General features: G+C 38.3%; 1 protein-coding gene across 1 annotated transcript; it reads right to left on the minus strand.

The window, feature by feature from the left end:
* Positions 1 to 214: 214 nt before the first annotated feature.
* Positions 215 to 24,419, minus strand: lars1b (leucyl-tRNA synthetase 1b). Its single transcript, XM_042432306.1, has 32 exons — positions 24,310 to 24,419; positions 23,804 to 23,925; positions 23,270 to 23,357; positions 23,042 to 23,122; positions 22,178 to 22,315; positions 21,522 to 21,683; positions 21,204 to 21,316; positions 20,913 to 20,976; positions 19,559 to 19,647; positions 19,177 to 19,402; positions 18,733 to 18,820; positions 17,642 to 17,718; positions 17,392 to 17,445; positions 17,112 to 17,252; positions 16,484 to 16,561; positions 16,211 to 16,296; positions 15,882 to 15,947; positions 15,537 to 15,619; positions 14,447 to 14,585; positions 13,689 to 13,901; positions 12,809 to 12,866; positions 12,354 to 12,417; positions 10,732 to 10,915; positions 9,578 to 9,668; positions 9,154 to 9,294; positions 8,181 to 8,321; positions 5,870 to 5,980; positions 5,517 to 5,627; positions 4,097 to 4,201; positions 2,997 to 3,092; positions 2,242 to 2,374; positions 215 to 1,403 (listed from the first exon to the last, which is right to left on the minus strand). The coding sequence occupies exons 1-32, from the start codon at positions 24,313 to 24,315 to the stop codon at positions 1,198 to 1,200; spliced, it is 3,555 nt and encodes a 1,184-aa protein (XP_042288240.1). The 5' UTR covers positions 24,316 to 24,419; the 3' UTR covers positions 215 to 1,197.
* Between the last annotated feature and the right edge of the window lie 266 nt (positions 24,420 to 24,685).

Below are 24,685 nucleotides of genomic sequence, written 5' to 3' on the forward strand. Positions count from 1 at the left end.
GAACCTGTATGCCCCCACAGCTACACTTTGTATGCATCATCCTTATCAGATGAGTCACTATCTACACTATCGGGGCAAAGGTCCAGTGACTTTGCCAAAACCATGACACACTCTTGAGATGAATCTTTTTCTTGTGGGGAACACTCATCTTATTTATGTCCTTAGAATAAATCAGCACAGGCAGGCGAGAGAAAAACAACAGAAAGAGGCTGAATATTTCATAGGTCTTATTATTTCTCTGGAAAAGCACCAGTCAGACATGCACCATCCATGGCTAGAAAATAAGAAAGTTGTCTGACAGACTGACAAAACATGAGGGAACAATATGTCTCACCTTTAATATATAAAAGAACACAGCAGACACATTACCGTCTATATGAAAACAACAGGCATTCAGAAGGTTGCAATAGCAGTCTCAAAGTGTAATAACATAAAAAAAAGTGGTTGGCCAGTGACAAAATAGGACATGGTAGTAGATGTTTGATCACTCCCTTTCAAAAAACTTTATTTAAAAGCTTCATTGTACAGATAGTTGCTTATTTATTATGCATCATATCAGGCAGCAAAAAGAGTGGAACAACAAGAAAAAAAAATGAAATAAGCTTTGATCTAACAGATAATGAAAAGATGGCTATAAAATAGAAAGTCTGGTGTTATCCTCCCATAACAGAGAATTAAAAGGTTTGGGATGTTTTTCAATTTTCACCTGTAGGTTTTTTCACACCATTAACATTTAAGTACGCCTAACTTGAGTTCTGAAGACCAAATAGTCTTGGAATAGTATCTATACGATCTCTGTTTTGTGCCAACCAAACCCAGATCTAAACATACTGAAACTGCATGTGTTTTTTTTTTTTTTTTTATTTGTATGTTTTTTAAAAGGAAGATAAATGCAAACTTTTCAGGTCCCATTAATTCCAGATATTCCCTGAGGTCACATTCAGCAGTGAAAAGATGCTCGACAGTGAAAAGTATATAGCATATCTGTCAGATCTAACACCATGTGCGGTAGCAAACGGTGCGAATATAGAAACATAAATTATAAAACTTACAGAAATTTCTGAGTCAGTGTTCTATGGCTTTGAGTCATAATGACCTGTTTTATGGTAACATTTCATGATGCAGTTGAACCTTTATCAAATAGTTCACTGCTGAATGTGCCCCCGTGTGTCTGTGTGTGTGAGAGAGAATATTACTCTAATGAATCAGATAAACCAGAGTATCCCCGATATCTACGGAGAGGCCATTGTCAGCCAGAGTGACCTTCCGCTCTTCCAGATTGACATTGAACACAGATTTGTTGGAGATGGGCAGTTTGCCCTGTTCTTCCTGTCCCAGGACGGGCACCCGGCGAGGCCCCAGCACGGGGTCCTCGTACCTCATCAACTTCACTCTGGACAGATCTGGTGGAAGGGAGGAAGTCACAGGGGTCAGAGGTGAGATGACAGAGAATGAAAAGACAGACAGAGACAAAAGAGGGAGGAAGAGAGAGATTTGGAGGAAATACAGAAAAGGAGGGAATGTGGTGGAGGAGAGATACAGTGGAGGGATGAAATGATGGTGGGGGAGAAGAGAAAAGGATGTCGGTAAAGAGGGAAAGTCAGGGAGGAGATAAAGGGAAAGAGGCAGGATGGGAAGATGAGGATGAAGAAAGGAGAATGGGGAGGAAGAGATAAAGAAGTTAAAGGCAGAAAGGAGAGGAGTGAAAAGGAGAGCAGGCTACAGGGCAAACTGGTTCACACGGAACTCTTATATAAGGTAATGCACTTCAAATTTATTCTACTGTTTCTTTAGAAAACATCTGCACAATTACATGTAACATGAAAGACAATAAGGAGCAGCTGAAAAGCACCACTGGTCGAGATATTCGCCTGTCATCACATTAAACACATAGTGTCGTTTATGGCGCCGCTCCCTTCTCCAGTCCTCATGCACGATGGTGTTGTGTTGGAAAGAAATTGGAGAGAAATTGGAGAGATGACATTGAACAATAATTCCAGGCCAGATTTGGTTGTTGGACAGCAGTTACATAATTAGTTAGCTAGGCCACCTGGATGTTTGATAAAAAGGTTTTCCACATACTCTCCCTTGTAAACAATGACTCAACAGTTCAGTAACATTCTCATCTCAACTGAGCGAATGTTTTCATCCTTTTTTGATCACAGTCTTTTGTATAAGGTTATTTTGGGTTCCTTGCGGTAATTTATAAATTTCTGCTGTATACCCATTCATCATACTAACCTTTGATGAGTCTGTTGACCTTGGCTAGCCTCCGGATGACGCTGTCTCTGCTGTCCCCCTGGCGGATGTCAACCTTTGCAGAAAACAAGCCGTTGGATGGCTGAGGGTTGACCAGGGACACACACACTCCGGGCTGGGGAGAGAGAGGCGCAACACAGACACACAATTTAACTGTCAATTTCAGTATAAAACAACCACTATTACTGAAATACTTTAGTTGTGCTGCAGTGGAAAAGGAAAACAACCCTTCTGTTTCCTGCAAGGAGTCAGAACACCTGCTGACTGCTGATTTATGGTCATTCAGAACTCGTTCTTACAACGTGCTGTTTGACCATGTTGGAAGTCAAATGTGTTTATCGTTGTTCTGAACGGCTTCACTCAAAGGCAGAGAGAAAAGTCGACTGTCACAGAGAGGGGAGGAGACGCAATATCATTTAAATATAGGATAACGGCACATATTTTAATGATAATGACAACAGCGACACTACATGAGGATAGGTAACCAAGGTAACCAGGGTAAGTGGTGCACTGCCAAAACGTTCTGGGTGGAACTCAAGCGCTATGATAATTGTTCCACATGTTGGAGTAAGTGGATTACTAAACAGTAACTGTTTGGGTAAGGGAGCATATCGAACCAAGTAAAGTCACATACCAAACCGAACATCCAGTACTGAACGGTTCGGGACCAATACACGAACCGTTACACACACACACACCTTGCACTGAGCGGCCAAAACAAAGCCAAAAGCATTTACCTCTGATCTGAACACGCTGAATGGTTTCCCTGGGCAACAGTCTTCCTTCACTTTGTCGTCAGCCTCGGATGCAAACAAGACGTCTATCTGCTCCAACTGTGAACAAGAACGATAATCAGCGGATCAGTCCAGTCCAACAGACAGTGTGTGTACAGGTGTGTTTGGTATGCACACTGGCAAACGTCAGTGGTCTTAACCAGGCTCCTGCAGTGATCTGAGACTTAACATCTGGCGTTACACTAATCTGTCACATATTTCAAATCAGGGATGGTATTTCAGTGTGAGAGTACATAGAGTGCCAGGATTATAAACTAGTTGAGAACAAGAAAACCCTTTCTAAAAAACTGGCATATACTATTGAAAAGACATTAAAGCGTGCAGTTTTGTCCTTCACAGAGCATGGCGGCTAACTTTGGCTTGAATTCAACAGAGAACAGTTTTCATAGCTGGAGAAAGATAACAAAATGCCCACAGAAACTTCTGAAAGCACATCTGGTACATAAACCACTTCTCCACTGACCGTCCATGGACCTTTCAAGTCTACCGTGTTTGATTCTCAAAAGACAGATTTAAGCTCACTCTAGTTGAAGTGATGATAGTGTTGGTTTGTGAGGTAAGTAATACATCTCCCCTTTTCAGTCCTAAATGATACAGCATATGTCAGTGCCATTTTGTTCTCTAGTGTGGAGGCTTTTCTTTAGCTATGATCTTTCAGAAACACAAGAACTGGATTCAGGGTATTACTTTGATGTGCATTATGAACAATTTTCCTTTTCTGTGGTTAAAGCTGTGCCTGTTTCACAAAAGTGTCTTAGGAACCTTGCTTTTTGTTTCTGACTAGGCAAAGCTTCTGTGCAGACAAAAGTATTAAGGGATATGCTGACTGACAGCTGAGCTCAGGTTTGTCTCAACTGACTTTTGCAGAGGTAGTGAAACTCAGCTCTAAAGCCGAGGTATTTCTGAGGTAACCTAAATGCTGCACCTGCATGTTACAGATTGACACTGCATGTAAAGACAAACAGAATCAAGTGAACTTATGTTAAATGCTCATGTTTTGTCTGTGTCATGTCATGTCTGATTTGAGGAGTGTTGGAACATACCTCCAGAGAATTGGTTAAGTAGACCAGGTTCTCCATCAGAACTGCCCGCTCATCAAACTCCAGCTCCAGATCCAAAACCCTGGGCCCATTCTTCTCAAGGTTCTCCTACAGAACACAAAGCAGAACCCAAATAGTCAGAAACACAAGTGTGAATGATGGACATGAATTAATAAATAATCTGAATTCTCCTGAGGAAAGTGCAGGAAGTTAGTATTCGGTTTTCAACCCATCAATTAGAAGAATAGGAGGAAACGCTATATTCTATCCACCTACTGAAGAAATAAAATTATAGTTTATAATTCAGCATTACACACAACGTTCATTGTTATGCTGATGCTGTCATCATGAGATTATTAAGCAAAAGATGCCAAAACAAACCATCAAACAAAGAGCTGGGAGAGAAAACAACTTGAAAGCTGAAAGACCAGCTTGAGAGGCAAACCATGGACAAACACAAAACTCATCATGACTATTTATTAGTTTCATTCTGTTTGATCATTGCAGTGAAACAGCAGCACCTGAACAAACCCCTAAGCACCTGGGAGACATGATGACTGAAATTTTAAAAAGTATTGTGCTTCTGTTCATTTATTAGCAATTTGACCATAAGTGTAATGTATATATGTACAGTTTAACTTAATATAAAAAACAACAACAACAAAAAAACAGTTACTGCAGTGACACTTGTCATTTTTACCGTCCAGTTATGACAGGATGTGTTTGGTGAATGCTGCTACTAGATTAAAAAAAACACCTAAATTAGAAATAAAGCAGTTTGCAATGTGATAGGAATTCATCATCATCTGAAGTTGCTCATGAAAAAAAAAAAAAAAACATTCAAATTTTTATGAATGTAGAAAACAAACTGGTACAATCGAGCAAAAGTTCGCTTTGTACTCTTTTAAATCAATAACACGCTGAAGCTTGCAGACCATGTATTCCTTGAATGTATTTGGTATTGTTGTATTGACTACAGTTTTGTCATTGTTTGACACAAAGAAGAATAAAAAAAAAAAAAAGCTTTTGAAGATTCAGACTGCAAAGTTTCAATAGAATCACCAGGGAAGACTGTAGACCAATCAGAAGTACAGCTGTGTGCAAACACACATGATAAGCCACCTCACAGACAAGTTCAGTAAACAGCTTCCTAATAACAAACTCAATAAACAAACAAAAAAAAAATGCAAAAAAAAAAAACCCACGAAAAAGAGCAAAGGGCAAATGCGTGTAAACTGCTGGCATTGAATCAGTTATTTATAATAAAGGTGTTAAGAAATTAAAAAAAAAAAAAAAAAACAACAAAATATGCATTGATATCTTGCCAATATTAGTAGTAGAGAAGTGTGGAGAAGGAAAAGGATGTGTCTTAAACAGACACACAAATGCCACAACACTGTCGACCTTCTTCCCCTAGATTTACCTTGATCATGGCCACAAAAGGCATGACTCTCTTCATGTATTTCTTCAGTTCAGGCAGAGCTCCCAGCTCACTTGCAATCACTTTGTTGTCTGGAAGGACCTTGTTGTTGCTCTGGATAGACGCCAAGAAAAAAAAAAAAAAAAGAAAAAACAGACAGGTGAGACACTGAGCCAAAGAGGAACAGAGAAGAGATATATTGGGTAAATGGTAATTGAAAGAAAACACTGCATAACTCATAAGATCATTTAAGATACAATGTGAGAATATGAACGGACAGGAGTGAGGATTTCAGTCCATCACTATGCTTTTGTAACATATGTCACACATTACCGCTGTGTATGCATGTTCCTCACCTTGTAGTGCTTGCCGAGCAGGGATAAGGCACTATGCTGCCATGGAGGGTAGCTCTTGGCTACATAGATGGTGCAGTGGGAAGGCTTGGCTGGGGGCTTTGAGTCACCTTTCTGTTGGGAGGAAAACAACATAAAAACATTAAGAAAAGAATAATATATCTATATAGTCCAGGTACATAAGACTTTGATGGTTTTGCTTTCATTTAGTACAGTGACTGTATATATTTCAGGGTAAGTAGCCTGAATAGGAGTGTTCCAAGAAACCAGTAGTTTGTTTTTTTTCCTCGTGTACGTGCATGTGATCATCTGCTATGAAGATGGGCATCTATGAATTATTTTACGTGACAGCTGTCATGTCTACTCTAATCCTGTACTGTATGTGTGCCTGTATGCATGTTTCCACAATGAGTCTTGATGTGACAGCCCATTTCCACTATACATTAAACATTATGAAAATGAGAAAAAAACTACTTAATAGGCATACTGCACAAAAAAGAGAACATTTTGCTTTTATAGTGGCCAAGGACTTCATCATATCCCATGCTGTTGACTCAGATTTTGATGTTATTTGTGTTACTGTGCTTGAACTGATGGTGAATATCTCCATTTTGTTGGTGAAAAAAGGCTCAAGTCCACAGGTTGCATAAAGCCCTTGACAGCATTTTCTGAAAAATCAACCATTAATCACACATTTATTTGGTAATTAATTAACTTTTTAAAATATAGACACATTCATAAAATCAAAAGATGTATCTTGTGTAATTATGTTCACATGTCATACATATTGAAAACATTATTATCATTATTATTATTATAAAAATACTGCCTCTCATGTCTTTCCTCTTCTCCTCTTTTTCCATCATCCCTCCATTTTGCCTCCACGGCAACAAAACGTTTGCAGCAAATCAATAACAGCGGCCTGGAAGCCAGAGATATTGGCTGTCTCAAATCTTGTCAATACTTGTTTTGCTTTTCTCCCAGCTGCCTACTGCCAGTTATCGAAGTGCCTAACTGTTAACAAACAATAGACTAACTTTCCTGCTGTGAACACAACAAGACCTAGGTATTCAAGTGTATCTAACAGGAAACAGATTACCATGGCAGAGACAGAGGGAGACAACATCACTAAACTACACATGGTCTGTGGTCAGACTAAGAGGTACTGACCATCAGGTAAGGTGATTCCTACATATTTTGTAAGCATGCTCAAAGGTGCCCTTAGGAGTTTTTGGCACAAGAAGGGTTATGAAGCCATGTCTTTACAAGCGGGTTGCCATTTTATTTGTACGCACAGGACGCACATGCAGTGGTGTGATACACCTTTCTGGCAAAGCATTCACACTATTCCAATGATCTAAAAGTGTCAGTAATGCACCAAAAAAAATGCAGAAATGCACCAGCAAGGACAGGGAAGAAGGCTGCTAGCAAGTAAACATGAATCTAAACAAAGCTGCTATCTGAAAAATTAAAAATCAGATTAGCAAATATTTCATGAGGAAGGAAATGCATTCAGGATACAAACTCCTCCTTGAAAACTCCTCATTGCACCTTTAACACAATGAAAGCGGTCTGGAACTGGAAAAACAGACTGAATACACTGAGAGCAGGATTTAAGGTGGGTAATGTTTTGGCTCAAAATATAATTTTTGTGAACCATGAAGAAAAACATCATGTCAGTCAGTCGCAAGGTATCTCCTTTCTACTTCCAAATAGTTCCACGCTGGTAGAATATGTGGATTTGTTCAGCTCTCAATCAAACAAATCTCTTTGAATCTTGTCCTACTTTCTTTCTTTAAAAAAAAAAAAAAAAAAATCAGGAATGCACAAAACTATCGAAATAACAAATATGTTATCCTGCAAAGAGTTTTAGTTCTTTGATTTTAGTTCATAGTTATTTATAAACCTAAAAAAGATTCAGTAAGTGATTTGAAAGGATTCAGATTGGATAAGCAAATTGGATACTGGATTCAGATTTGATCGAGTGCTACTGAACTCAAATTTTGGGCTGCTGTTTTCTGATATTTTCAAGCTACTTATTGTGCAGTTTTAATTATTTTCTGCATCATTGTGCTCCTCATCAAACAACCATGGAAGTGATAAACAACACCTGAGGGAGAAAAGACTCCAATTTAATTACTAAACTTAATGAACACTTCCAGACAAGTGTTGGACTTAAAAAAAAACAAAAACAAAAACTATTAAAAAACAAAGCAATCAATTAAAAAAAAAAATCTATTTTAATTTTCACAATTACTTAAAAAGCCATTACAAGAGTGGAGTAAAGTGGCAGTGAAGCATGACATATCTTTACCTTGTTTTTGGGAGGAAGCATGTATGCTTTGAGTCGCAGTCGGAGGTCGTGTGCAGTCTCCATCAGGTACTGAGAGGAACGGATCAGAATCTCGTCAACTGGACCCACCACAGGCCACGATGCCTTCATCAGAGAACCGGACTATCAAGGAGGGACAGAGAGAGAGAGAGAGAGGAAAGGAGGGATGGTGGGATGGGTGATGGAGAAAGACTGTTAATGCATTTTGGTATAAAAATGTGTTTTGTGTGGATAACTAGAAATGTTTGAGGTCCACTGGAGTTTGAGAATCCTATTAACTTCACAGCCAGAGGTTACACCACTTTCATTAAAAAAAAAACCTTAACTGGGTATGTGTAAGAATCCCACATTTATGTGTGTACCTCTGAGTTCACCGAGTGCCTCTTAGCTCTTTAGCTAGTGGTGCTGAACACATGACTGGAGAAAAACACTGGTTGTGGGACTTTTGTTGTTGCTAAGCGACAACTAAAAAAACCTGTCTCTAGCACAGCAGTGTTCTTTCATATTCATAAATTCGAGTGTTAAAAATATTCTTGGCTCTCTGTGCTGTGGGGAGCGTGCAACAGAGTGTGTATTCCTTTCATAGTGATGAAAAAAAAAGAAGCCCGTAGTGTAAAGACAGGCTCCTGGTGGACATGTACACCAACGGAGGGAATATATGTGTGTTAGTAGCCATTTCACACAGGTACATGAGCTGTGGGATCAGCGCTACTGCAGGCCTACATGGAGCTGGTATGTTTCTTGCCTTGTTGATCCCAGGTGTACTCAAGGATGTAAATGAACACTGGATGTTTAAATGTTTCTTTTGGACTGTTTTCTGTCTTACTTTAATGTATACAGGGGAGATAAACATGAAATACAGAAGGGAGGAGAGGATCGAAGTCAGATTTGAACCTGCAAGGGCAACTCAGAACATTAAACCCACGGTATGATGCCAAATCCATATGTTTCTTACCTTGCCGAGGAGACCCCAGGTGTATTCACAGATGTGGGGGCAGATGGGGGCCAGCAGCAGAGTTTGTCTCTCTATGAACTGGAAGACGAGGTCTCTGTGCATGCCTTCAATGGCCAGCTCTCGATACTTATCTTTTGCTGCCTGCATACACGCATCAATGGTTTAAAAGGTCATCATCATCATGGGTTATTGGGCGATTCCTGAACTATTCCATACATTATTAAATCCAGTAAATTCACTGCACACTCATTTGACATTTGAATCCTAAGTCATGTCATGCTCTGTCTACTGTTTTATCTGTCTTTGCAGTATTCAAAATATGATCACATAAAATGCTAATGGAGGATGGAAAACATACTCATCTATAAGATATGAAGATAAGAGAGTATTAGAGTTGTTTTTACAAAAAGGAGATTTAATTTACCTGGAACTCAAAGAAGCCACTCTTCAGAGCCTCTTTGTACATCATCCTGTCATAGTGCTGCTCTGTCTTCAAGATCCCTGCATTCATCTCACTAGACAGGACAAAAAATCCTTTCAATCAGTCTGCAAAGTAAGATTACCATTCACTTTTCAGCATTGAAAAGTGAAGAATCAAAAAGAAAGTCATGATTTTCTGAGGGCATCATCTAAATTCTGAAGGACTGAACCACTTCTAGTTGCCCAATTTCATTTCTTTCCCTTGAATGCCAACTGGTCATCTTATTTTTACTTTTTAAATAATCAGTTCACATAACCTCAGGAAATCGCACTGCATTGCAATGTAAAAAGAAATTGACTCACTTAAATAATTTCAAATCCCTCCACTTTACGACCTTGTATGTAAACTGATGTAGCCAACCAGTGCTAAGCATGGTATTATCTTTTTCTGCACAGTATAGACTGAGATATAAAGTGATAATAAGTGAGCTTCAGGGGTGCTGGTAGGCGAATTTTGTTACTTTTGGTCAGTCAGACTAGCAGTTTCCTCCTGTTTACAGTCTTTATATTAAGCTAACAGACTGCTAGATGTAGCCTGGACAATGAATGAATAAATGTGAGCATGATATCAATCTTCTTATTCAATCTTTTTCTAACTGTCAACGAGAAAGCAAATCTCAAACTAGTTCTTTAATTAATTGATAGAGGTATTTTATCAAAATAAAATGCCACACATTTGTGGGTTCCAGTTTGACCAGTGTGAACATCTGCAGCATTTCTCTTTCTCATATCATCAGTATATAAAGAAGAAGACGCTTTGGGCTCTGGGTCTTACGATGGGTATTAGTCCTTATTTCCCAACATTTTATAGATTGAACAATTGATTCATTAATAAAGAAAAATAATAAATAAATAATTATTTGCAGCCCAAATTTCTGTTTATTACTTAACTACCATTCGATGCTTCTTGTGTCCATTCCTGCATCCATCGACATGGCACCATGTAATTAAATGATGTTGAGCTGAATGCTGGAGATGCATGTATATAGCCTTGCTTATTGTGAAAGTTAATAATTCAATAATAATTTATGTGATCTCTACATCTTGCTAGCTTGTCAATCCACAATCCACCCGCTCTGAATGAATTGCATCATCTACCTGGCAAAGACCCGATCATTGAAGGTATCGGCAGGTCCGGTCCTCAGGTTGTTCTGGTTGGCTATCATCTCCTTCACCCACTCCACCCAGGTGTAGAGGCGCAAGATGCCAGCGTCAGCCATTGTCTCTACAAAGTTGGCATCCTCCACTGTATCACCGGCATCAGCTAGAGCCAGACGCATACCTGAGAGAGGAAATGAAGAGAATGTGTTGAAACAGCAGGAAATTAATCATGAGCAACAGTTACAAAACAACAGATAACATGTTGAAAGGATAAGACAGATTGTACTTTGACTGAGTTTTCTATCATACCTTAGCAAAAACTCACAGATTTTTAGCTAATGTTTCAGTGCTCCTCATTCTCACCCATGTCTTTGAGATTTGCTGTAATTAAATATCTAACTATATGGGTCCTCATGATCATATTATACAAATGCAAACATTCCAACAAAGTATTTCTTTTCTCTTCTGCAAAATACTTTTAAACAATCAAGTGAACAGGCTTTGTGGAAAATTCCACAGTCTGAGAAACCTTCAAATACCCAGCAGACATCACTCCACGCTATAAGAAGTCAGGAACAGGAAATCAACTTAATGCATCTATCTGCTGTCAAACCATGAAGTTTTTTACTCCCACAGCAGGGCAGCTTCTCGAGACAAAACAGACACACCAATCTATTTCTCAGCTCGTTCAGAATATAAAAACAAAGAAGAAGGTAGAAATAACAACCAAAAAAAGAAAAAGGCTGGATTGACTAAACCTGAGGTGTAGGGTTAATCAGTGTCCCCTTCCAGGTATAAATGAAAAAGACTAAATAGTCATGGCTGGAAAACACAAGATAAATAAAACCAAATAAGCAAATGAAGATGAAAAACAAAATTTAAAATGGATTGTAATTATTAATTGGTCCGAACAGAACCCGGAAAAGATAAGACCTTTGTTTTAAATGACATTTTCAGAAAAATAATTTTATAACTCCTCAGTACAAAATCTTCTCTTCCTTGTCAAGTTCCTACAAAAAAAAAAAAAAAAGATTTTTCGAGTTTATACTTTTCTTCTCTCCTGTGTATCTTATTGTCCTGTGGAGACACCAACAGGGGATATAGCCTTTCTGGAATGATGATCATGCAAATACATGATGATTTATGATTAATAGGAATATTTCTTTTGCAGTAATATTATACAGCTGTTGGACAATTATTAGTTGCTTCTGGTGGAAAGATCATATTAAATGTACGCTGCCTTGATTACATGTTGTTGATTACATTGTGATTAAAGCATTATTATATAGTCATTACATACAGCGCAGTATAAGAGATCTGACATCTATAATACACATTCATAGAACCCAATATCAACACCTCAAATAGCTTATGAGAATGGGGCGTTTTCTAATTATCTTTGCCAGGGGATAAAAGATGTTTATCATACAATAAAGTCTAATGGTCCGTGCTTACGCTAGCACACTGTGATTTGTTCTAAATGTATACCTGATGTCTTTTTTTCTTATGCTTTAATGAAACATGACAGAGATACTGGAGGAAAATTGTGATAGATGAGAGGAGTAAAAGATAAGAAGATAAGAAAGAAGGGAGATAAATTAAGAAGAAACACAGGGTACCATCTGCTGAGAACTTTTCAATGGCTTGGCTGAGAGTGAGGAAGTTTCCAGTTGATTTGGACATCTGGTGAACGGAAAAACAGATGTTAGCGGCTAAAATCTTTGGAGCATGCCCGCCCACACAATTTCATTACAAAGCATTGTGGAATAAAAGCATTGGTTCACAGACTGTCTGTGTTTAAAACTATAAAAAAAAGGATAAGAAGTACAAATCAACAGCACATAAAGTAATTAAAAAAAATCAAACACTAGCTAATCACTGGCACATAAGAGATTCTTATTAAACACATAAGCTTGCTGCAAAATATAATAATGTTAATATTATTATATTAATGTTTCCAATTTGTCAGTAAGGACCAGATCTTTTCTTCTGAACATATAACCTTAATAACAAATTGAGAGATTAATATAAATACATACAGATTAACATTTCACATTATTAAATTTTGACATACCTTTTCAGAGTTGAGGAGCAGATGTCCGTTGGCTCGCACCGCCTGTGGCCACTTCCCACTGTGGACAAGAGAGATGAATTAATCATTGATTTCATCTTCACCACCATCATCATCATCATCATAATCACATCAACCTTGATCTAAGGTTGCTGCACACTTTTTGAAATCAATTTAAATACTTTTTAAGAGCTCAACAAAGAAAATAAAATCCCCTTTCCACAGCAGAATGAATGCACACAATACACAAGGTTGGGTGATATCACTACAATCAATATCACGATGTTAACATTTCTCCAATATTAATATACATCTCCATAGACCAAACATGTGTTTGCAATGCAACACAGTCTGAGACTGAGTACAGGCAAGTCAAGAGTGAGTCAAAATAAGCTAAAACTAGGACTTAACCAGAACCCATTCAATACTTTGGTGTAGTCTATTCCTAACCACTGTAGTGGCAGTAAATTGAAACTGGATAATGTACTGTAGCTCTGTTTTCAGTCTGATAATGTTCCTCCAAATCCAGGTAACCATGTCGTGCTTTCTGCCACCTACATCACTGGCAATTACAACTCTTAACACACATGAGTAACTTTCCCTGATTGGTTAGTCTTGTCACTTTTCTTCGATTGAGACAGTATCAACGCTTATATCACACCACTGTTTATCTAAAACACTAAAACTGACACTGTTCTTGTAAACACCACCACAAAATCACAGTCATGCCAGAAAAACTTTTATTTATTCTTCTTTCATCAATAAACAGACCCACTCCTTACATCTCAAATCACCTGGATGCTAATGAATTATAATACATGCTATGAATCTAGCCCCTCATTCAACTCTCTGCACATTCTGTCGGTTGAGTGGTCAAACTTACGTGTCTTTGGGCCACATAGCCACATGGTTGTACAGGTAGTAAGACAGATGGTTAGGCACCAGGTCTTTGCCAGACACACGAACGTCCACAGGGTACCAGTACTCAAACTCCCTTCTCAGTCGCTGAAGATGCTCTTTAGGGATGTCTGTCTTGGGGAAAGGAGACGTCTTAAAGAAGATGAAGTCCCACACCTCTCTGGTCATCTGCTCTGGTCTGTGAGAGAGAGAAAAAGAGAGAGACAAAAATGGTCAAGGTCAGAAAGATGCATTGGGTTGAAGCAAGGTGAAAAAAAGTTATTAATTGCTAGTGTGTGAGTGTGTATTTTTGTGTAATGCAGTGTTAGGCAGTGTTTCACTTCTATTTGCCATTTTATCTCAGTGCAGAGGAACAGATTTGAGGATCCTTGAATGAACATTAGGCTATGAACTGATTCTGAAATGCAGCATTTATCATTGAGGGCTGGTTTTTATCCATTTTGTTATTCTTATTCCATGGATGAATACTCAGCAAAATACGACTTTTTGAAAAAAAACAACAAAAAACTGAAAAGCAATGCCTGTCTTTTTGAAATCATTACATTTATCTATTAAATTGGAGTCTTTCTCCCTCAGATGAATCACATCCATTATTGTTTGAAGGCAGAGAGAGAAGGACAAGAGAAAGAGAGGCACCAAAAAGCGGGAGAGAGTGCATCAGTTAGTGGTTAATCCTTGTTCATTCTAATGTGAAGACATGTGTGTGTGTGTGTGTGTCCATACTTGATGCCCAATGGTGAGGCTTCCTGTCCACTGAGCACGCCTCCCTGGAGGAGGTGGGCTACAGTGTAGTAAGCCATGTAGATGGTTGAATCTGATAGCGACTCAATCAGCCATTGCTCGTCCCAAGGCAGCCGCGTTCCTATGGTAACCAGGAGGCACGCACATAGACACACACACAAGAGAAAAAAAAATGAGGAAAAACAGCCGTTGTGTCCTCTGTACTGACACAATATTTTGTTGCCTTCGCTGTCTTGTTAAGCTGGTTACATGCTGGTAACAAGAAAAACACCAAAATGATAGAACAAATCCTGGGTTTACTGTGTAATCCTTGGCAAACAAACTGAGATGTAAATCTTTATTGTCTGCTAACTAAACTCAACCAAACCAGAAGTGGCATTTTTTTGTTCCTTTTCCTCAAATTTTACTTTCTGGTAACTTTTAGGGGAAAGACAGAGGATGAAAAACGAGGACATATTACTCATTCAGTCTCAAGTGCACTAAGCTTGTGAGTTCAGGTTTCCAGTGAGCATACATTGTTATGAAAATGTACCTACTTTTGCAAAACCTACTTTTTGATTCATTTACATTTCACTTAAGAAAAAAAAAAACTTTCTTCTTACTTGAAAACTTACTTGAAAATCAAAAAAGTATTCCTTGCTTCAATAACTGAGGCAGTGAAAGGAATCTGCACAACCTGCGCCTTACAAAAATATCTACGTAGGTTTCAACTGTTAGTCTGATATACTGATTGGTGAAATTCATATTCTGAAAATGTGTGGAGAGATTTCTACAGTAGGAGTCTACAACAGGCTTAGATTGCACTGGACTGGTTAGTTCTGAATGCCAGCTGGCCTTCAGTCTGCATCTATTCCTGTATGACCAGAAAGACAGGCTGTTGCTAGGTGCTTTATCATCAGTACTCTGTCTCCATCTATAGACCAAAACCATCAGTAACCACTAGTTCATCTTTTGCAGGGTGGTAGATTTAATCTTAATACAAGAAACGATGCTATTTTTGGAAGAGGCAGCGAATAAAACGAAAGTAAAAGACACCATCCTGCACACATACACCATAGAGGTAAACACTCACCTAGCCCGTAAGTACGAGAGCAGGCATGCTCCTGTAGCCAGGCCAGAGTTGCCTCAAAGTTTCTCCTGGTCTCCTCACAAAATCTGTGTAGTGTTTTACAAAACAGAGCATATACAAACACAGAAGCAGATGGTTATTTGTTTTTTTAGACTTTGGCAAGATAAGCTTTGTTTTCAGTTTAATAATTACAAGCTATATTATATTTTCACATTTTTCAAAAACCAAAGGGTGATTAAAATACATTTTCCACACTTCCTACAAGATTTTCTAGACCTGCACACACAAACACTGCACAAAGTAAAAAAATGGGAAAGGAATTCAGTTCATCAGAGGTCAGTGTCTTACGTCTCCAAAGACTTGAGGACCTCATTGGCCTGCTGCTTCCACTCAGCATCCCCATAGTCCAAATACCTGAAAGACACACATTCAATATTAGCATATCCAAACATAGTCCAATGACATCGGACATTGTGTTTTTGAAAAAGACATATCTCAAAATCATCGGGCTGACGCTACAAACGCCAAATCCACTTCTGATCTAGTAGTTTTAAAATCACAAAGCCATGTGGCCTCAGATTCACTGAGGTCATAACATTTCTTCCTTTTACAAAAGAAACAAACGTTAATATTTAATGTGTAAAGATTCTTGTGATCAGAATTCACTCAGCACTCACCACTGGTCACAGAGAGCCACCACACACTCATCACCTGAACGTGACATGACCTGTTTTTCTGGCTCCATGTAGATCACGGCCTCGCCCTGTGATAGATCAATACACAGCCTACATCATTAAATATTGATATAAATCGAATCATACATGGCAACTAAGATACTCTGTAACAGTGGGCAGACGTAAGACACCGAACAATATCTATGATAAAGTCAGATAAAGTCAAATGCTTTATTTAGAAGATGTTTTTGCACAAGAAACAAATAAGTGTTTTACCTTCTCTACCATCATCTTCTGGATGGGCTTCTTGACATCCTGGACCTTCTGCCCCTTGTAGCCATCAACCAGCATGATCTGAGACAGGAATTCATTCACAGTAACATACACTGATGCATTTCAATCACATTTCTGGCAGTTCTGTCAATTATAAGACACATACTCAGTATATCTGTGTATACGAATGAAATGTGAGCAAATGTGCTGTTGCATGGTCCCTTGCAGATTGCACCTGCATTTAATTTCTTATTTCTTTGATATGTACAATCTACTGACAGTGGAGGCAACTGAATTTGTGAATTTAAGGATTAGCAGAAAAATAAATACATACAATTTTCAAACCCTGTCTCTGTATGTGCATCATATTATACAGAAACCAGCCCACACTTATGCACAGTTTTTGAGTAGTAGACAGAACCAAACTGTCTGAGGGCAACACATACCCAACAGCCAGTTAATGAATAATTTAGTTTAGCCGTAAAATGTGAATTGCTTGGTTTGTGCCTGGGAGATAAATCATACAAGCTTCAAACCTAAAGTTAAATCCACAGGGGGTTTTTGCAGAGGGGCTGCATTTTGCTGACCTATGTAGCTGTTTTATTCCTCAGTAACCAATGAATTGACTCACCCCTTCATAAAATCCTTTCAGGTAGACTTTCTCCTTGGCCTCAACCAGTTTCTCCTTGTCATTTTGGCTCTGAATCTTCAGCTCATCACACACAAGAGGAGCAGACAGGTTCCCGTAGCCTGGGATCTCTATGATAGGGACCTGACATGTGCACACACATACACAAATTTAACAACTCGGACTGAATTTGTTTTCATATTTGTGTCTTTTTTACTAGAATTGGTTGGTTAAATCCAACATGACTATTAATAATCAAACAGATTTCAGGAAATGGGCTTACTGGCTCAAAAGGCAGCACCATCTTGTCCTCGATTCCATACTTCTCTCTCAGGGCCTTTCGGGAATGCAAGCATTAACAGAGACATTATTAACACTGCAAAATGTAGTGCATGCTTCGTCAGTGGATGTCTCTTTAAATGGCAGCCTAATTAAAGAGCATAAGCTATTAAAACATTTTAAAATTTTAATATCTCCACAAGTTTCATATAGGCTTTGTTGTCAGTGTTTCATTTATTTTTGGGTGTCCTCACTTGTTTTTTCTTGATGTCCCTGAGAGCAGCGATGTCATCAGGAGCGTCAGAAGGTACACTGGTGACTACCCCAGTACCTGAGGAAAACATAGACAAAAAGGCCGACACATGAGAGGTATTGATGCAAAACAGATAGTATGTTTCTCACTGACACTGTCATTTACATTACACGCATTCAAAGCAAAGAAGTGCCCATCGCCACCCCATTCTTCCACTGTTGAACAGCGGCACTGGAACAACCAACTAATAGTGGGTTAAGGCCACCATTACAGTTGTTGAAGAGGGGAAAAACAAATAAACATGGTCTGGAAACCGATACATTTCATAGGATGACCCGGATTCACCCTCGCGCATTGCTCTCCATAACCATGAAAAACCCATTCTTATTTGAATTCTGGCATTTCAAACCCAAAAATTCATCAACAGGACACATGAATACAAACAAACTACACCCCTCAAGCACCAAAGAGCAGAGGAATACATAGTACTGACTTCTAACAGAGCAGAGGCAATCTGAGTGCAATTAGATCAATGTCATATGTTTACAAATGTTCTCCCTCAGGAGCAAAAAAAGCAGCCATTACTTCCATCCTTTGACATCACAGTGGAAGACTTCATAAATTCAATAGTGACCTTGGCCTGCTATTTTGAGACTCCCCAGTAGTTTTCCATAAGCTCTGCCAAGAATATTTAAGACAAGGAGGAATAAGGGATAAAGCTCTGTGTGGCTTCTCTGCAGAAAGTAATATCTAAAGTAATAAACACTAGGATAAATTATCTTGATATTAACATCCTGACACACTTCAAGTAGGTTTGGTTGAACTATTAAGCAACAGCCAGCCACATTTCACAAGCATTCAAGTTGGCATGTGAAAAGAAAAGATGAGTATGGTACCTCCACTCAAGGGCATTCTGACTGCTGTGAGCAATGCTGTCAAAGAAGCCTTTCAAAAGCTACGACGCTTTAAGCAAATTCAACAGACAGATTTCTGTCCAGAAAAATCTAAAAAAAAAAAAAAAAAAATCGAACAACACAACCTCTCTAGATGTATCTATGTCTTTGCCTTTTTACCCAACTTCTTCACTCGTACCTTTGTCCTCCTTGATGGTGAGCATGGGCAGAGCATAGATGATCTTATAGGAGGTCAGAGGAGCACTCAGGGCACAGCCAAGGATATCCTAGAAAGGGGCAAAAAAGAATGGAGAGCCACATGTGATTACTTACTCTAAATACATACAGGAGGCACCGCACCCCATCCTGCTTGGAAAATGTGACTGCAGTAATCAGTAAACCAGTTTTGTAAGTTTTTGTGCTATAGACATGAAATCTTGTGCTTCTTATTGTCTTTACATTTCAAAATTACCTCTTAAATTCAAAGTCTGCAACTTTTGCAAACGCAAACTGCTTTATTTCATTTAAATCATACATCAGGCTAATGCCTTACACCATTAGCTTGAATTAATAAAAGCCAAAAAAAAAAATCATTAGAATTTATTTGCCTTGGCTGGAAGCAATAAGTGCAAAAAGGCAGTACCTGTCCCAGTATCTCCATGACCACTGGCACCACTCCATTCTCCTTTGTGAAGCCCTGGAAAGACATGTTCCTTGCAGACCTCCCAGTACAGATGAAGATGTCTCCGTTGGTTGTCTCAAAGGCGACATACTTCATGTCAGGTCTCACCCAGCAGTTGGTTTGGCCGAACATGGTTTCTGGTCTCAGAGTGGCAGCCACCAGGTACATGTTTTTGCCTTTCATCGCGCTGCGGGAAGGAAGGTTTCAACATTTTACTCTCAAATCTAGAGTTAATGGTACTGTGGTTATCAAGATGAGAATTATTCATGCAAAACTTGTCTGTGGAAAGGTATCCTTCCTAATAAGAATAACTGGCAGTGAAGTGTTACGTGTGATTTGTTACCTGCTATAAAAGACTTTGGACTTGAATTTTGCTGTGTACGGTTCAACAATCTTCATCTTGATGAGAGTGTACTCCTGAGGCCCAACTCCCTGCAGGTGATGTAAACACATTAGTTAGAGGCAAATTAACTAAATACATCTCCCAGTTAAAAAAAAAATCGGATAACCTCATTTAAATGTAAGAGACAGTTTTAAGGGATTTAGTTGTTTTTTTCTGATATTACAAGATTTTGTGCCAAGTTCAGTAAACCAAGCATTCACAAAAGTCAATTCAGTGCGTGGACTTTTCCTCAACTACACAAAACTGCAGGATGGAATAAACAAACATAGTAATTCAAATAAAATGACTAGTGATCCCATGGTCAAGTGTTTTAAATGTGAGGTGTGTTGTCCCTTATACATCTTTTCTTTAAGATGCACAATTGATTATATACAGTATATAACAAAACTGAGTACACCCCTGTGCGATATCACTAAAATGTTAAATGATTCAAAATTTTTATCACCTGACAGTAATTGCATTATTTTTAGGGTGAAGTGTAGGGTAGTCGATCTTATTTGTAATTACAAACAACCACACTGATTGCGTAGTGCTGACCGTGAAACATGGAGGTGGGAGTGTGCTGATATGGGTCTGCATGAGTGTTAACGGTTTAGGGGAGATGATATTTACAGATGGAACTATGAATGCTAGTTTGTATTACCAAATACTGAATCAAAAGATGACTATCATTCTCAAGAAGGTTGGCAGGAGAGGAAATTTCCAACATGATCCCCAACACACTGCAAAAAATCACATACAAGTTTTTAAAGAAGAAAAAAGTGAAAACTGTGACCTGGCCAAGTATGTCCCCTGAATCTGAATCCAACAGAACACCTTTAGAGAATTTTAAACAGGAAGGTAGAGCAACAAAACTCCTCTAGCAAAGAGCAGCTGAAAATAATTATCTGTGAAGAATGACAAAACAGATCTGGGAAAGACAGGTACCATTCATGCCCAGGAAGATCAAATCTTTCATCAAAGACAAAGGTGGGCATACAAACTATTAAAAAATAAAGGAGTGGAGTCTCATGAATGAATGGTGTTACTGACTTTTGTTGCAGTTTGTTCTTAAATATGGACCTTTCATTAGAGTTCAATTAGTCAAACATTCTGTTTTTCAAATGGATTGGCTTTATTCTTCTTGGGTATTATCTAAAAACAAAATTGTATTAAATGGAAATTATTTGTAATTACTTAACAATTTAGGGATATCGGCCAGGGATGCACTCAGTTTTGTTATATACTGTATAATCACATCACAATTTAGTTTTTCACAGTTAATAAATTGGTCTGATGATGCAGGTGAATGTACCTCTCCTGTCTGCCTGTCATGGTCCATGCATGGTTGTCCATCCCGGGCGGAGTAGATGGTATACCTGCACAGGAGTCAGGGACATTCATATTATGCAACTAAAAGAACACACAATGGTCAAATATCAAATTATACTCCCTGAAACTAAAAGAAAAATTGCAATGTCATAAATATTGTCCTGATTATTATATAATGTGGTGCATTTTAGCAAAATTCTTACTACCCTGACTTTTCCCTATATTGCTGAAAGAACCATGCAACAGAACAAATGACAAACCTCTATGACCTCACCTTTTGCCAAATTTGATCTTTTTTCTTTCCTTAAGTGTGACAAACTGCCACCTGACGAAGGAGTCGTAGAAAGGGTTCACATCTGTGGTGATGAATGAACGCCTCCAGTCCACCTGTGAGGTGATTTAGACACAATCAATTAAAATGTATACCTTAGACTAATTATACTCAGGGTCAATACATCCTAGTAATGTGAATCAAAGCATACATTTAGTTGTCATATTTTACTGTATAAAGGGTCAGAAACAAATACAGAGTGAAAGACAGATACAAACAACAGACAAAGATAGTCTTTGCTAGATTCTTATACTTAGTTACCTTAACTCCCATCAGTTTGAGATCTTTGACGGCAAGAGGAGGGAAATACTCCAACCAGTGTTCAGCATTGGCAAACTTGGCAATCTCCTGGTCATTCAGGCCCAAAGACTTCATAATGTCCCACTGGAAAGTGGCGGTTCCGGATTTGGCTGCTGCTTTACTCTAAAGGAGGAATAAGAGAAAATTGAATATTGTAAGTGGAAGTATCCCTTGTGAATGGTGAACTAAATATTATGTAGATAAGAATGCAAACAAAAACAGAAATGCTTACAACAGTATAAAGCACCATTTTTGTCCAGTATGTTTGATGAAGAGTATTATTTGGGACACCTAAACTCATACCTTTCATAGAATAAAATCAAGTTGTTAATATGACTAATATGATGATTTTGCAGTGGATTTGTCAGCTGCAAGAAGACACTGCTCATCATAGTTTACAGTAAATTATGTTCTCTTGCATAAGTATAAGAATGCTTCCTCAAAGAGACAAACTAAACTTTTAAGAAAAATCATTTATTTAAATGTAGTTTATTTAAAAAGAAAAACTTGACATAATGAGCTCTGTCTGTTAATGACAAGTACATACACTAAATTCAGTTTTTTTTTCTTCATCCCTATGTGGAAAATGCCATCAATATGGTCCCTCAGATTCTAACCTTCTTGCCCTTTGCTTTATCCTTGATGATGATTTCATCAGATGTCTGGGGCTTCTCTTTCTCCTCTTCTTCCTCGTCTGGAAATTGTGGAGGGTTTCCATACAGCTCCATCTCTCTCTTCAGCTTGTCTGCACAGGCCTGGTGGATAAAATGTGGATTTATGAACACAGGACAACAGGACACGGCAGTGTGTGTGTAAGAGGGTTGAAGACAGGGAATTAGTAGCAGAAATAGCCTCCTAAATGTTGATATGGTATGCCAGTAAAAATGTAGCATTGGTATGATGAATACCACTTATTGTTTTGTTTCTTTAAATTGGGCAGGAAAATTATGAAAAGTATGTAGTGTGAGATGATTATGTCAGTTCATACGTCCACACAAACATAGATTTTTGGGGCAATGCCAACAATTATCATAACTAAAATTCTTACACTACTTCCATTCTAGGGCTAAACAATTTTGAAAAAATAACTAATTGCGATTATTTTGACTGATATTACAATATGATTTGCGATATTAGAGGTAATGATCATTTTTACATTGTTATTCTCACTTTCATTGAAAAATATATTGAATGATTATGGTATGACTTTTGTGGGGATCTGTACCAAACAAAGATATTTTCTGTAGAATATGATGTGTAGGCCAGGACATCTCTGCAGCACCACAATATTTAATTAAAAATGGTATTATAACACACATTTTGCCTTCAACAAATATTGTGCTTCATGTGATTTGAAAATTGTAGAAGGCCATATTGTGATTTCAATAAAATTTCAATTAATTGTTCAGCCCTACTCCATTCTTTGCAACTACACACACTGCAGTTATGTGATGGACTGAAGAAACAAAACAAACACTCACTTTGATTGGCATTCCTGTGCAGTGAAGCCCGAATGGAAAGAGGCATTTCTTCCCTTTCATAGACTGGTAACCAACACCAAACTGCAAAGAAAAAAAAATGAGAAGCAGCAACTCAGACACCAGTAGTCTTAAAATGAATATTTGCTCCTCACATAACTGTCACAGGTGCTAACAGAGGAAGTTAGTGTCTCAGTCTTCATTTCTTTCTGCTTTTGTATACAATCTTACCTCACACTTTGACAAGCTGAATGTGTGGCCAAGGTGCAAGCGGCCATTCATGTACGGGTAGGGGAAGGTGACAAAGTACTTGTTTTTGCTGGAAAGAAGGAAACAGCTTATTAAAATACATATTAGAGAGCAAAAGGGTATGCAATCTCATATATGTTTCTAAGTAGAGGTCATGAACTGGGAAATATATGCGTCCTTTAGTGGCAAAAGCTCACCCTGGGTATGTGACATCATGCAGCTTAAGCTTTTTGCTTCACCTACATCTCCATGACTTGTTTTAAAATAAAAACTGCAATATATACCTACTACAATACATGTCAAATAGACTGTGTGCTCATTGTTGCATCAGGAATGAAGGAGGTACATCTCCCGAATCTGCTCTGACATTCCTGAGTACAACAATCTACAGTATGTGAATTGTTTCCTGTTCAGATGTTTGTAATTCCAAGATCATGTGTGCGAAAGAGAATAAAACTCTTCAGAAATAGAACATATGGTCCGTCTTTATGATACAAAGATCAGGCAGCTACTCACTTTGTGCTTTCCCCAACTGTTGTCGGTGCATCACTCTCAAATGCTCTCTCCTTCTCCCATTTATCCTGGATCTCTAGTTCAATCTTTCTCAAAAAGTCCAACTTTGCTGTTCCCTTCCTCTCCTGGAAGACAATGAGGAGTAAGAGGATAGTTCATTAGACCAGAGCAAATAGCTGCAAAGTGAACTGACAGATTATTCTACAACTCAATACACGTCAAGAAAACAATTAATTAGTTTCCTGAAAAAAACGAGCTGAATTGTATAGGATAGAACAGAATAGGTTAGAAAAACTGTTAACGTGTTGTACAAGAAAACAGCTGTAATCTCGTCCAGCTGAGTCAGACTTAGTTCAAGTCTATTTCTGCAGTAGGCTCGACAACTAGCTCATGTTAGCTAACGTAGCTAGTGGCTACAGTAAGTTAATGTAGTGAAATACCACGTATCCATTGCCTCTTAACCAAAATCAATCATTCTAAACTACAAATAATTAGAGAATTGGACCTACCGCCATTTTGACCCAAATTACCAGTTATCTATTATTCTGTTGTGTAGACAGAAAAGACAGGAGAAATACTTTGCAGTCTGTCAAGGCAAGGGAGACCCACGCCACCGGTGCCCGGCTGATGACACCCACAATCCGCTTCTCACATTGCTTTCTGGGATATGTAGTCCGTTGAACTTTTAAGACATAAAATCGTTTGTCTTTTAGTGAAGTAGGTCCTGGATTCTTGCAGGAATACTTTGTTTAATACTACATATTTTAATAAACAACTGTAGAGCTGCGTATAGGAATTTAATTAATCGCGGTTGAATAAGGACACGTTATGATTAACGTCCGTCGTCTGGCCTGCGTTACGACAATTCGACTTGTGTTGCCATGC

Source organism: Thunnus maccoyii, chromosome 13 (assembly GCF_910596095.1).
Source record: "Thunnus maccoyii chromosome 13, fThuMac1.1, whole genome shotgun sequence".
Taxonomy (NCBI): domain Eukaryota; kingdom Metazoa; phylum Chordata; class Actinopteri; order Scombriformes; family Scombridae; genus Thunnus; species Thunnus maccoyii.